A 14308-nucleotide genomic window follows, 5' to 3' on the forward strand; every position below is an offset into this window, starting at 1 on the left:
CGGGATCCGGCCCATCGCTCGAGCCACCGAGCAGCAGCAGGCCGCAGCAGCCGCGGCAGCCGGACTCGAGCAGAGGGAGAGCGCGGCGTCCCCTCCTTCGCCCGCGACAACTTGGCGTCACGAACAGGATCTTACCGCTCTGCCGTTGGGTAGAGGTGCGCCTTGTGACCGCCGGAGGTATCCGGCCGGAAAATTTCAGAAGTCGCCATCTTTGGCCGGAAAGAGGCTAAGGGGGACGGAAACAAGATGTCTGCGCCCGACGGAGCCGCTGGAGGAGCGGTGGTCGCAGCTGCAGTGGCACCCGTGGATGAGAATGGGCCTGCCCAGGTCCCGGCCGCGCTGGCGGGAGGTGCCGTGGCCCCCGCACTCGCTCAGGTGATGCCGTTCTCCTTGCCCTATGCGCCCGGAGCTACCTGGCTACCGCAGTATGACGGGAGACCTGATGCTTTACAGGTCTTCCGGAAAAAGCTTAACCCGTTGCTAGAACTGTACCCCCTGACCGATAAGCAACGTGCAGCGGTAGTGCTGGGCCAGTTAACCGGTGCGGCTGAGCAGGAGGCGGAGACCTGGGCCGAGGGGGACCGGCTCTCTGTAGCCACCATCTTTGAGAAGCTACAGACTGCCTTTGAGACCCGGACTTGAGCTGAGGATGCAGTTTTACCAGTGCTGGCAACGGTCTGTGGATAGCATTCGGGACTATGCTTTACGTCTGCAAACCGCCCTCCGCACGCTAAAGCGGGTGAATCCTATCAATGAGGCGGACAGCAACAAGATGTTAGTAGAGCAATTTGTGCAGGGGATGAAATCCCCTGAGGATCGCAAACAACTCCGGCTCTGGGCCCTAGAACACCCTGATGTGGACTTTGCCGTGTTAAAGGAATGGGCCATTAAAGCACTACAGCCCCCAGCCTCAGAAATCTTGGAGCCAGCCCCGTGGCCCATTGAGACAGCCCCCGTTGTGGTGGCCCCTGCCCTACCAACCTCTCCAATACCTACAGCCCCAAGCAGCACGATGGAGGAACTGGCAGCCCAGGTCCGTCGCATGGACGGAGACCTCGCCAAGATTCTTGCTGCACTCCAACCTTTGACCAGATCTCAGCCTCCAGCACAGATACAGCTTGCCGACACCCCTGAGGATGTCCCCTGGATGCAGCGGAGAAGTGCTAACAACCCACGGAGCAGACCTCCAACCTGCTACAAGTGCCATAAGCCTGGGCATTACTTCCGACAGTGCCCGTTAAACGAGCAACCCCTGGGGCCCCGGGCCAATCCTCAGGAGTAGAACCCCGTGGCCCCCCAGACTGGCGGGACCGGTATATCGGGGCCCGGCCCATCATCCCCGTGGCTGTGGATGGCATACCGGTGATGGCTCTCTTGGACACTGGATCACAGGTAACCACCATACCATACACATTGTACCAGCGGTATTGGGGGATAGACGAGCTGGCACCCCCAGATACTAGTATAACGCTAATTGCTGCTAATGGACTCCCATTGACCCAAGTGGGGTATAAACAGGTGGCTATGACAGTGGGGCAAGCTGAACTGCAACACCAGGGTATGATTGTGATCATGAATGAACCCAGTGATCATAACCCGAAGATAGTGCTAGGAACCAATGTGATGGAGCACTGTATGGGTGATGTGTTGGCTCTACTGCAACAGCTGGCCGCCACGGCGGCGGGGAGCCGACAGAGAGCTGTGCAGCGTGAGATCCGAGCCTTGATGTACCGCCAGCATGTAAACTCAACAGGAGGAGAGATTGGTGGAGTGAGAGTGATGGATGTTGCTCCGTTGATTGTGCCCCCTAGGAGTGAGATGATGATTTGGTGTAGGGCAGCAGTAGGGCCTCAGGGGCGTGACTACCCTGCCATGATGGAGCCCATACCCTCCGAGCACTGGCCCACTGTAATGGCCGCCCGAGGGGTGGTAGACGTAAAGAAGGGGAGGGTGCCCGTGAGGGTGCTGAACTGTGGGGAGGAGGAAGTCAGGCTTCCCCGGTATGCCACCATTGCCAAGCTGCTCACCCTGGATCCCCACACCATCCACGAGGCCATTCCCTCAGTCTCCCCACCTACTACCAGCACTCCCCCGCCTCAAGGGGAGGTAAATGAGTGGCACCGTTGTCCTCGTGGGGACCGTTTGAAAAATTTGCATAGAGAACTTTCTATGGACAAGCCCGTGAACTTGCAGGGCAACCACAGACGCTAGTGGCTTGTAAATAAGTTGTGTTACCGTTACCGTTTCCGCATTTACCGCCTCCGGAGAGGCAGGTTGGAGGGAGGGCCCACAGCAGAGCAGGCTGGGGCCCAGCCACCACAGGAACCGGTGGCTACCCTCTGGAGGGGAAGGACAGATCCCGCTCGGGTAACTTGTGCTGGACTGGGGTCAAGGGGTGCTGCCTGGGTTTTAGGGGCAGCATCAGGGCCAGGTTGCTTGGGTGAGAGAGAGCGGAGACCGTAACCGTTAACCGTTTTAATGTTTACAACGTTTAAGCACTGAACCTCCCGATGTGGGATGATGTCATAACTTGTATATATGTTACCGTTTTTTCTATTTTACAGAAAAACAAAAAGGAAAATAAAACCGGTGTTGGACGGGCAGCCCGAGGACGGTCTGCGTTTTGCTAAGGGGGAATGTGATGCCCTGGGCAAGCCAGGGGTCACAGGTCACAACATCACATGCACCCCACATTCCCGGCAGGTACACCAAGGCTAACCTAAAATCCTTGTTGCCTTCCTCCAGGGGCTGATGTCCACACCAGGGGGTGGGCCAGGCGGTTGGCTCCGCCCACCGCGGAGTTCACAGCCCTGGAGGCGGGAAGAACCAGGCAGATAGAGTTTGGAGGAGGAAGTGAGAGGAGTTGGAGTCTAGCTGAGGGCTAGAGTGGAGGAGTAAACAGTGGAGTTGTAGTGAGAGAAAAGTGACAGCAAGAAGCCTGAAGTTGGTCCGGGTGTGTGCCCCGGACTGAGACAGCAAGGTCAGCGGACGGCGGTGATAGTCTGCAGAGGGACTGCTTGGAGGTTGCTGGAAGGACCGCGGACGGGTGGTGACCCGGCGGTACCGGAGCAGTATACAAAGAACAGTCAGCACCAGGGCAGGGGCCTTTCGGATCCCGGCAAGGCTAGGAGTCGCCATAATTTGCCAAATCCGTCAGTGAAGGGGACCTCTGTCTCCTAACAACCAAGTCCCGATTGAAGGCAACAGTCCGACCGTTAAGGGGAGACACCGCCATCGCCAAGGCACCAGTTTCCCAGGGCCAGCGCCTGCGGGCAAGAGAGGGGCTCCTCCGGCCCATATCCAAGCCGGGGAGCGGGTAACCGGTGGGAACCCATCGCTACCAAAGAGACTTTTCATAGGTGCAGGGAAGAGACCGTCACCGCTAACTGCAGGGAACATCAGCACCGTAACCGTCCGAGGGACCCGTCCAACCAGCCGTTTGTTTACCGAGAACTGTGTCGTGTTTACTGGCTGAGTGAGTACCTCCGTGCCGTGCGGCACAGCGTTGCCCCTGCACCTCCACAGGCCCCATACCCGCCTGTCCACCATACCAGCCCCCATCACTGGGCCCCGGGAGCACCAAACTCCGCTACCCACGGAGGGGCAAATCAACAACTGGCTGCTCCATACCATCCCTCCCGGGCTCCCCAGACAGAGCAGCGGTGGTGTCCACTTAATCACCACAACCGTGGGTGGCGTCACGGACAATAAACTATCCCAAAACCCAATCCCCTTTCACTCACGGGCGAGGAGCGCCGCTCGAGTCCCCGGGATCCGGCCTATCGCTCGAGCCACCGAGCAGCAGCAGGCCGCAGCAGCCGCGGCAGCCGGACCCGAGCAGAGGGAGAGCGCGGCGTCCCCTCCTCCGCCCGCGACACCCCTATTAGAGTGTATGGCCTCCGGCCTCTGTTACCAGGTTCTCCTACTGCCTTCTCCAGAATGCACATTAGAAGGAGTCTGACACAGAGAAGATATTATCGATGTGGGCAGCCTGGGCATTTGCAAAACACTTGCCCTGCTATTCGATTGAGGAATGACTCAGACACTCATAGTTGGCCACTAGGGGTTTATGGGATGCGAGCCACAGCCCCGAGTTCCTCTCACCATCAAAGTAAGCACTTACAGGAGGTTGTGCTGGATGGACAGAGTCATTGGATTTTGTGACTCTGGGGCATTTTTCACAATAGCTGATCCCCGGGTGGTTCGGCCAGAGGCGATACATCATGGACCAGGGATTGTTATTGAATTGGCTGGAGGACAAAGGAGGACAATTCCAAAGGCGACTGTAGATCTGGACTTTGGCTTTGGGATCAAGCAATGTGTGGTTGGGGTGATGAGCGGCATGCCTGCAGATATTCTCTTAGGAAATTATGTGGGAGATCTACAATGTCGATTTGTGGGTGCAGGAAACACAATTTGAGTGAAGGAGGACACAAAGGAAAGCTTGTCCTTCCAACCCTACTGCTGTACAAGGGACTATTTACAGCTTCTTCATCCAATACAAGCGTGGAAGCCAACACCAGAACGCTGATGGACTGTCCCGGCAAGAAGAACCATAGACTATCCACAGCTGAGCAACAAGGACTTAAGTGAGATGGCCAGAGGTCTGTTTAGACCTCATGGCATACTCACTTACTCAGAAGGAGGGAGAGGTTGTGATGGTGGAATATTGTGGATTGTATACCATTTTGTGTGGGTTAATGTTTGGGCGTGGTTCACTGACCATTCTGTATCCCTTATGTGTACGTTGTCCCATTTGCAGGTTTAATTCCTCCCCTGACAGCCTTTTGTTCCTAAGTTGGGGGAGGGGGCGTGAGATCCACCTACTGTAAACGCTCTGCTTACCTGAGAGATTGGGGCAGTCTGTTGGAGAACTTGAAGAAAGAAGACTGATCCTCCGAGGCTGTAGCCAGCATGCCAGAGAGACTGTGAGAAAACCCCATTTGCCTGGAAAAGGACTGCTGGAGGATTGTGATCAGTCCGAGATTAGCTGATCGGTGGGTTTGCAGAGTGTTGGACCTCGGCCGATCAGACATTGATGACCTATCCTGAGGATAGACCATCAATGTAAAAGTAGTGGACAACCTCTTTAAAGATGGAGGAAAATAGGGCAGTTTTCTGAAATTAACCATTATCTAGTCTAGTGTATACTGGAAAGGTTTTCAACTTCTATACTTGTGGTCACTGACTGGCAACATTCTGAAAATCAATCCTGACCTTGGGGTTCTCGTACATCTGTACGTACAATGCAGAGATCAGGGCTGATCATGAAGCAAACAATGAAGGTTAGATACAAAGAACGCAGGCATGAGGACGTTAATCATCAGACATTTCCTAAAATTGGAATAGCCCTTTAATCGACGGTTTGCATACTGATGTATCAAGCAGATTATCTTGTTTAAAGCCCAGCTTCATGGTGATGTGATACAGTAGATCACATAAGTGAATACACCACTCACATTTTTGTAAATATTTCATTATTAAGGATGATCGAATATCACAAATATTCGGCAATATTAATCTTCGCGAATATCTGACAAATAGTTCGCCGCTATGCGAATATTCGATGCGCAATGTAAGTCTATGGGAAGCCCGAATAGTTGCTATTCGGCAACTATTCGGGTTTACCATAGACTTACATTACGCATCGAATATTCGCAAATCGTTGAATAGCGGCGACCTATTCGGCGAATATGGGCGTTGCCGAATATTTGTGGTATTCGATCATCCCTATTCATTATCTCTTTCCATGGGACAACACTGAAAATCTGATCTTTTGAAACAATGTACAGTGTCAGTGTGCAGCTTGTATAACAGGGTAAATGTGGTTGGTGCCCTCTAAATAACTCAATAAATAGCCATTAGTGCCTAAACCGCCAGAAACAAAAATGAGTACACCCTTAAGTGAAAACGGCCAAATAGTGCCCAAAGTGTTATTTTGTGTGGCCATCATTATTTTCAAACACTGCCTTAACTCTTGATATGGAGTTTACTAGAGCTTCACAGGACCAACTGGATCCTCTTCCATCCTCCATGATGACATCACATAGCTGGTGGATGTTAGAGACCTTGGGCTCCTCTACCTTCTGTTTGAGGATGCCTGACAGATGCTCAATAGGGTTTAGGTCTGGAGACGCTTGGCCAGTTAAACACCTTTACCCTCAGATTGTTTAGCGAGGCAGTGGTCGTCTTCGAGTAGTTTTTAGTTGTTATGTTGGAATACGAAGGGAGGGGATCATGCTCTACTTCAGTATGTCACAGTACATGTTGGCATTCTTTGTTCCCTCAATGAACTATAGCTTCCCACAGCTGGCACCACTCATGCAGCCCCAAACCATGACACTCCCTCCACCATGCCTCACTGTAGGCAGGACTCACTTTCCTTTGTCCTCCTTTCCTTTTTACCGCCACACACGCTTGACACCATCTGAACCAACCAAGATTATCTTGATCTCATCAGACCACAGGATACGGTTCCACTAATCCATGTCCTTAGTCTGCTTGTCTTCAGCACTCTGTTTGTGGGTTTTATTGTGCATCATCTTTAGAAGAGGCTTATTTCTAGGACGTCAGCCATGCAGACAAATGTGATGCCATGTGTGGCATATTGTCTGAGCACTGACAGGCAGACCCCGCCACCCCTGTAACCTCTGCAGCAATGCTGGCAGCACTCATACGTCTATTTTGAAAAGACGACCTGTGGATATGACACTGAGCAACTTCGTTGGCCGACCATGGCGAGGCCTGTTTTGAGTGGAACCTGTCTTGTTAAACCACTGTATGGTCTTGGCCACCGTGCTCCAACTCAGGTTCAGGGTGCCGTCAATCTTCTTCTAGATCAACAATTCTTTTTTGTCAGATCCTCAGATAATTCTTTGCCTGGAGATGCCATGTTGAACTTCCAGTGACCAGTATGAGAAAGTGTGTGAGAGATAACACCAAATGTAACACAACTACTCCTCATTCACACCTGAGACCTTGTAATACTAATGAGTCACATAACACCGGTGAGGGAAAATGGCTAATTGGGCACAATTTAGCCATTTTCACTTAGGTTTGTACTCACTTTTGTTGCCAGTGGTTTAGACATTAATGGCTGTGTGTTGAGTTATTTAGAGGGCACCAAATTTACACTGTTATAGAAGCTGCACACTGACACTGCACATTGTATCACAGGGTCAGCTCTTCAGTGTTGTCCCAGGAAAAGATATAATAAAATATTTTCAAAAATGTGACAGGTGTACTCACTTTTGTAATATACTGTATGTACCTAATATTTTACCTGCAATTCCCTAGGTATTGGAAGTGTTTATCTACTCTTTAATATTCTCTCATCTTAGTCATGTTCAATTAGGAGGCTGTTATAATTAAGAATTGTAGTAGTTTGTTGTTTTTTTTTGTTTTTTTTTTTAATATAGGAAATCCGAAATAGTCTGCAAATCCATGTGCTGTCTTTGCCCCTGCTTTCTCCAGCTCGCTCAGTATGACGAAGATCAGCTCATTACAGATTCATTGATCAGTTATTACATTACAACCATAACTTCAAGGAGGACCGGTCACCAGGTCAAAAGTGAGCAGATTTTCCTTTTATTTTATTCCGACCGCTCCCCTGGATATTCCATCTTTTTTTTTTCTTAATTCCACCATATGGTTCTAAAGATAAGGATCTTTTTATTTAGCGCTAACATTATGATCTTTTCAAAGGGAGGAGGCTGACAAGTCACGCCCACAGACAATCCTTACTCTGCTCTGCATTATTAGGCTGTGTTCACACCTTGTGATCTCAGTAACATCAGTGAGCTCGTCACTGAGTTTAATAAAGCACCCTGAGGTCAGATTAGCTGAGGTTATAGGTGGAGGGCCGTGGGAACCTCCAGCTGTGACCGCAAATCTCCTGAGATCACCACTGATTGCTCAGTCTCTGCCTGAAACCCACAGAGGGCAGTCATGTTCTGTGATTGCGCGCTGAAGAATTTAGATATGTAGCAGAGCTGGACTCATCGTGGGACCTAGTGTGGATTATGTTGGACCTGCAGGGGTATTTTTGGGGTTAATAAAGTGTTGAAAGAGGGTGATTTTTTTGTATTTTATTTCAAATAAAGGATTTTTTTCAGTGTTTGTGCTAAATTTCTTTCACTTACTGATTAGTAATGGGGGAGTCTTAGACAATCTCCATGACTAATCTAGGGCTTAGTGGCAGTTGTGAGCTGCGATTAACCCCTTATTACCCCTATTGCTATTTTTAGGCTTCGGGGGCCCAATAACTATTGGTCTCCCCAGCCTGAGAATACCAGCGACCGATAAAGCTGTTGGCTTTATCATGGCTGTGTATCAAAATTGGGGGGACCGCATGCCGTTTTTTAAAATTTAAATATTTTTGAAAAAAAGCTGCATGTGTTCCTTTTATTTTGATGCACAACCAAGATAAGCACACAGCTGGGGGCTGCAGCCAGTAGTCGTATGCTTTGTCTATGCTGGGTATTATAATATGGAGGGACCCTACGCCACATTTATTTATTTTCATACCATGATAGATGCACATAGCGTCTGTGATTGGAAGCAGTCAGCTGCCACTCAGGGTGGGGGCGTGTTTGACTGCAACCAATCACAGACGTCGGTAGGTGGGGAAAGCAGTACATATGCAATCAAGGTAATTTGCGGCCCTGAAAGTGAATGGGCGGCCGTGGGAACAGTTACAGCCTGCTTGCAGCTATCGCCCTATCCCTTCTAACACCATTATTAATCGCTGGATTCTGGTCCCCATAGACTTACATGGGGACCAGCGTCTGGCCAGATATCCGGATTCAAGCTGGAATCGGATTTTTTAATCCAGTTAGGTCTGCCCATCACTAGCCATGTTGAAAGGGAATTTTTCATCAGGGTTTTGCCACCTACTCTAAGAGAAGCATAACATAGGGGCACAGATTCTGATTCCAGTGGTGTGTCACTTACTGGGCTGCTTGCTGCAGTTTTGATACAAATTTTTATATGCTGCAGTTCTATCATCTCTTTGAATACTGAGCTCGGTATAACCCTGTCCACACCACTTATTGGCAGCTGACACTGTGTAAAGTTAACAATCTTCCAATTAGTGGTGGGTGCAGGGTTATACAGAGCTCATGAATATGGAAGATTAAAGGGAAGCAGGTTTACTAGTCCTTGAGTGATAATCTCTTGTAGATAAAACAGGGATTTTATCAAAACTACAATAAGTGACATTGCTGGAATCAGGATCTCTGCCCCTACATTATGCGGTTTTCAGATTAGATAGTAAAAACATGCTGACAGATTTCCTTTAATCAGAGTACATTTTTGGCAAACATTATGGTTATTTGTTGGTCAGAGAGAGGCCTTGACTACTCCCCTTGAACTCTGACCATATTTTTTGGAATTTTGAAATAATAGGAGATAATAAGAATGAGCGGCACTGCAGCTCCCAATGTGGCGCCCCTGAGGCTTCAGTCGCCACAGGGTACTGCACCTGACTTAAGGTGCAGTACTCAATCTGGGTCCAGAGGAGGTCAGTGCCGGTTCCACTTACACAACTCATACACACACAAACAGGGTTGCTCTTCTTTTACCGTGGACCAGGCTAGGTTCAGGTCAAACGGGGTCGCCAACATGGTTGGGTCTTTAGGATATCACCACTAGTGGTGAGACCTGGGATGGGAGGAGCAACCACCAGGGGTGAAGGAGGAGCTAACACCACAGTTAGAGAGACCTCCAGCAGGAGACAAAGGGAGCAGTCATGTTTCACCGGTGGCTCTGGTGGGACACAGGAGGGAAGACTGTTGCCGAGGGGAGAGCTTCATTACTCCCTCAGGACCGGGGCTGACAGGGTGCTGAATCCTATAGTGGATTGTACTTCAGGTCGTCCACCATAATCTGCAGGCTTGGGGATTGCATGTCCCTCCGGCCCCCACAGTTCCCGGAGCACAATGCCATATAGGATCCGGGGTCGTGTTCCAAGGCAGGCCCCACATCGTACCCGCGGCACCTGCATACGGGCAGGGAGTAGACACACGTAAGAAGAAGCAGGGGTTCCCAAGAGCTTCAAGCCACATGGATCTACACGAAGCACAGGAGGCAAATTCCACCATCCAATTCACCGGCTCTGACCTCTAAAGGTTCTATGGTGCCCATCACAGCTGGTGACCGGTGCTTTCTGGCAAGAACTGTGAGTAAAACACGTGGATCCCACAGAGACTGTGTCTGCCTGTCATTCCCGATGCCGCCGCCCTGTGCCTCGGCACCCACCATCACCAATCCCCTCATCATCCTCCCCGGGGCCCGCTCTACCTGTGGGGAGCAGTAACACCTTGCCTGCTACTACCATGCACCCCGGTGGACAGCGACAGCAGCGGCAGTTAATCCCCTGGCCGCATACTGCAGGTAGCATCACAAAATCAACCTCCACCATCATCCCTATTTCCCCTCTCCCTCAGTGTACAGCTCAGGGTCACGAAACCGGGCAGGGCCAACCGTGACATCCCCTGTTCGTCATCGTCCCTGTGACGAGTATTTTCCCCCGATCCCCTGGGATGCTACACCAGCAACACCCGTGTGACAGAAAAAATTATACTTGTATATAGGAGGGTTCCTAGAGGTCAGACAGGGGAGACAATAAGCGATCATTAAGTGATTGAACACATCGTATGAAGAGAGCAATCACTAGAGAAGGCCATCATGGGCGGAAGAATAGAAGGAACAAGGCGAAGAGGAAGACCAGAAACCCGATGGCTTGATACTGTAAATATAACAGCGGAGAAGACCTTGGAGGACCTATCTAGGCTGCACAAGATCCATCTTCCTACAGAACGTTCATCCATCAAGTCACCATGGCTCGAGAACCAGCTGAAGGGCATTAAATAATAACAACCCAGAAATATGTAATCACTAAAATAAAACATATCCCTTCACGTAACAGCTGCCATTTTTTTTATCATCATTGACTTATTTCGAGTCAGTTGAATTTTACAGTTTATGAATTATGGTCAGATACAATGTTACAGTTGGGATCACAAAAAGTACCAAAAAAAGCAGTAAAGCTCACCTGCAGCTTCTGAAACTGGATTTGCTACTTATTTTTCAGACAGATTTACATATCTGGAGCCTGATGCCACTCATTGACCCCTTAGAGCCTGATGCCACTCATTGACCCCTTAGAGCACAATGCTGCTCATTTACCCCTTAGAGCCTGATGCAGCACCTTAAGCCCTTAGTCCGATGCCACTCATTAACCCCTTAGAGCTAGATGCTACTCATTAACCCCTTAGAGCCTGATGCCACTCATTAACCCCTTAGAGCCAGATGCTACTCATTAACCCCTTAGAGCCAGATGCTACTCATTAACCCCTTAGAGCCAGATGCTACTCATTTACCCCTTAGAGACTGATGCGGCACCTTAACCCTTTAGAGCCTGATGCAGCTCTTTAACCCCTTAGTCTGATGTCACTCTTTCATTGCTTAAAGCCTGATGCCCCTCATTAACCCTTTAGAACTGGATGCCACTCATTGACCCCATAGAGCACAATGTCACTCACTTATTAACCCCTTAGAGCACAATGCTGCTAATTAACCCCTTAGAGCCGTGATCATACACCCGAATCCCTGTGTGTTTTCTGCACATTTGTCCTGTAATACACTGGATGCCCAGGTGAGACTTCCCCCATGTGAAAACCCCATGTTTACCGCAGATGTTGCCTGAAGCTATTCTCCCTTTTATCTACCATGAACTGATTTGCTCCATTCATGCTGTCTAGTATCCTTCACCAAATGGATCAAATGCCTGCAAGTGAAGGGTCAGATGTGTTCATGCAGTGGAAGAATAACCAACACGCACAAGCCCTAATGGAGCCATTAGCTACAATAACATACTTCACCAATAGTCGTGTGACTTGATTTCTAAGCAATTGAATATATAGGCCTGTATGATACAGAAATATAAGTGTATGCATGAGGAATGTGTATAACAAATTTATATATATATATATATATATATATATATATATATAGAGAGAGAGAGAGAGAGAGAGAGAGAGAGAGACATACATACATACACACAAACAAATTATATATATGTATATAGACATACATACAAATATATATATATGTGTATGCACATATAAATGTGATTATATATATATATATATATATATATATATATATATATATATATATATATACATATATACATATATATATATACACACACACACACACATACACACACATACTTTACACATTTTTATACATATATAGCAAACATCCTATGAGACTCATTGCTCGCAAGTCAGTAATCTGATATTCCCATTTGGTCACTTATAACCCCGGGTAAGTAACCCGTCTGATACAGATGTAGCGGAGCTGAATCTGACACTTAATTTTTCTTTTTTTGCTGTATTATTCAAATGGGCACAGTCTCTCTTCCTACATAATTCAGGAGTTTCTCGTGCAGACCTATGCAAAAAATGAATCTAATGCAATATCACAATAAGCTGTTCCAATTTTGATCACACACACACTTCATGTTATTATTTCATCGATTTACAGCCATCGATAGATGGAGCAGAGATAAGTCATCATCACTTGATGCATTTTATGACCGTACACATTGGCAATCAGCCCTATAGGCTTAAAAACAAATTCAGCTCTGCTACATCTGTGTCTAGAACTCACTAAAAGCTACGTAGACTTTGCCTAGAACATTCATAGGTCTGCTTGACTAAATTAGCATCTAAATCTTTAGTGATATTTGATTTCGTTTTGGCCAATTTTAGGTTTTTCAGCATAATTCTATTTTATAAGTGTTACATGAACTGGAACCAGTAAGAAAATTCCCATCATGGATACAGGGGTTTGCAATGGATGCAATGTGTCTAGAATGTCTTGGATGGAGCGAGATGTAATGTGCTACATGTAAGATCACAGCTCAGCCTTATCTAATCTCATCCCAAACAATGGAATACAATAGCTATTGTACTTACATCCACCACAAAGGTCTTCTGAGAGTCATCCAGGAATTGGACTTTCAAGTGCAGCATCCTTGGGTGTAAGACACAGTCTGACCTGCTTCCAAGAAGTGCATCTGGCTGGAAGGAGATGTAATGTCTCCGGCTCCCACTGAGGCAGATCGCGCTACACTCCCTGCACATAGAAAAGCTTTTTCAAGTAACACATATTACTTAATGTATCAAACTATATGAAGAGATTTCCCCTTATTTTCAATTCTTCTCAATCTATACAGTATAGAAAAATAATTTATTGGAGCTGCTAAAAAGCCCACCATGGTATTATGCATCTTTATTTAATATGATTATGCAATGTTGTAAATGGACTGTGGGTCAGACTGGCCCAGCTTTTAGATCAGGAATTAACTGATCAGTGGCTGAGGGTTCTAGGTGTTGTACTCCCACCAACCTCATGTAGGTGACCTACATCTAGATCATCGAGATACAGAGAAGGTCACTGTGCTCTTAGGAACCTTGAGTACTGCAGAAATTATTTTGGAACCTTGGCCAGATCTGTGCCTTGCCACAATTCTGTCCCTGAGCTCCTTGGCCAGTTCCTTTCACCTCAGGATTCTCATTTGGTCTGACATGCACTGTGAGCTGTGAGGTCTTATATAGAAAGGTGTGTGCCTTTCCAAATCAAGTCGTTAGCCAGATCTGTGCTTTGCCACAAGCACCTTGGGCAGTTCCTTTGACCTCATGATTCTCCTTTGCTCTGACATGCACTGTGAGGTCTCATATAGAAAGATGTGTGCCTTTCCAAATCAAGTCCTTGGCCAGATCTGTGCCTTGCCACAATTCTGTCTCTGAGCTCCTTGGCCAGTTCCTTTGACCTCATGATTCTCATTTGGTGTGACATGCACTATGAGCTGTGAGGTCTTATATTGACAGGTGTGTGTCTTTCCAAATCAAATCCTATCAGTTTAAACACAGCTGGACTCCAATGAAGGAGCAGAACCATCTCACGGAGGATCACAAGGAAATGGACAGTATGTGACTTGAATATGAGTATCTGAGTAAAGGGTCTGAATACTTATGACATGTGATATTTCAGTTTTTCTTGTTTAACAAATTTGAAAAAACTTCTATATTTCTGTTTTTCTTCTGTCAAGATGGGATGCAAAGTGTACATTAATGAGAAAAAATGAACTTTTTTAAACTTACCAAATGGCTGCGATGAAACAAAGAGTGAAAAATTTAAAGGGGCCCGAATACTTTCCATACCCACTGTATGTCCCCGACAACACCTTTGAACCCTCCTGTTGCTTTGTATAATAAGAAAAAGAAAGCCAAATATT

General features: G+C 47.7%; 1 protein-coding gene across 1 annotated transcript in view; it reads right to left on the reverse strand.

The window, feature by feature from the left end:
* The window catches only part of FRMD7 (FERM domain containing 7), a 55129-nt gene extending 42086 nt beyond the window's left edge, over positions 1 to 13043 (reverse strand). Inside the window, exon 1 of the mRNA XM_075322658.1 lies at positions 12987 to 13043. Within this exon, the coding sequence (XP_075178773.1) occupies positions 12987 to 13043 (57 nt within the window). The remainder of the gene's footprint in view (positions 1 to 12986) is intronic.
* Positions 13044 to 14308: the final 1265 nt, after the last annotated feature.

Source organism: Anomaloglossus baeobatrachus, chromosome 9 (genome assembly GCF_048569485.1).
Source record: "Anomaloglossus baeobatrachus isolate aAnoBae1 chromosome 9, aAnoBae1.hap1, whole genome shotgun sequence".
Classification (NCBI taxonomy): domain Eukaryota; kingdom Metazoa; phylum Chordata; class Amphibia; order Anura; family Aromobatidae; genus Anomaloglossus; species Anomaloglossus baeobatrachus.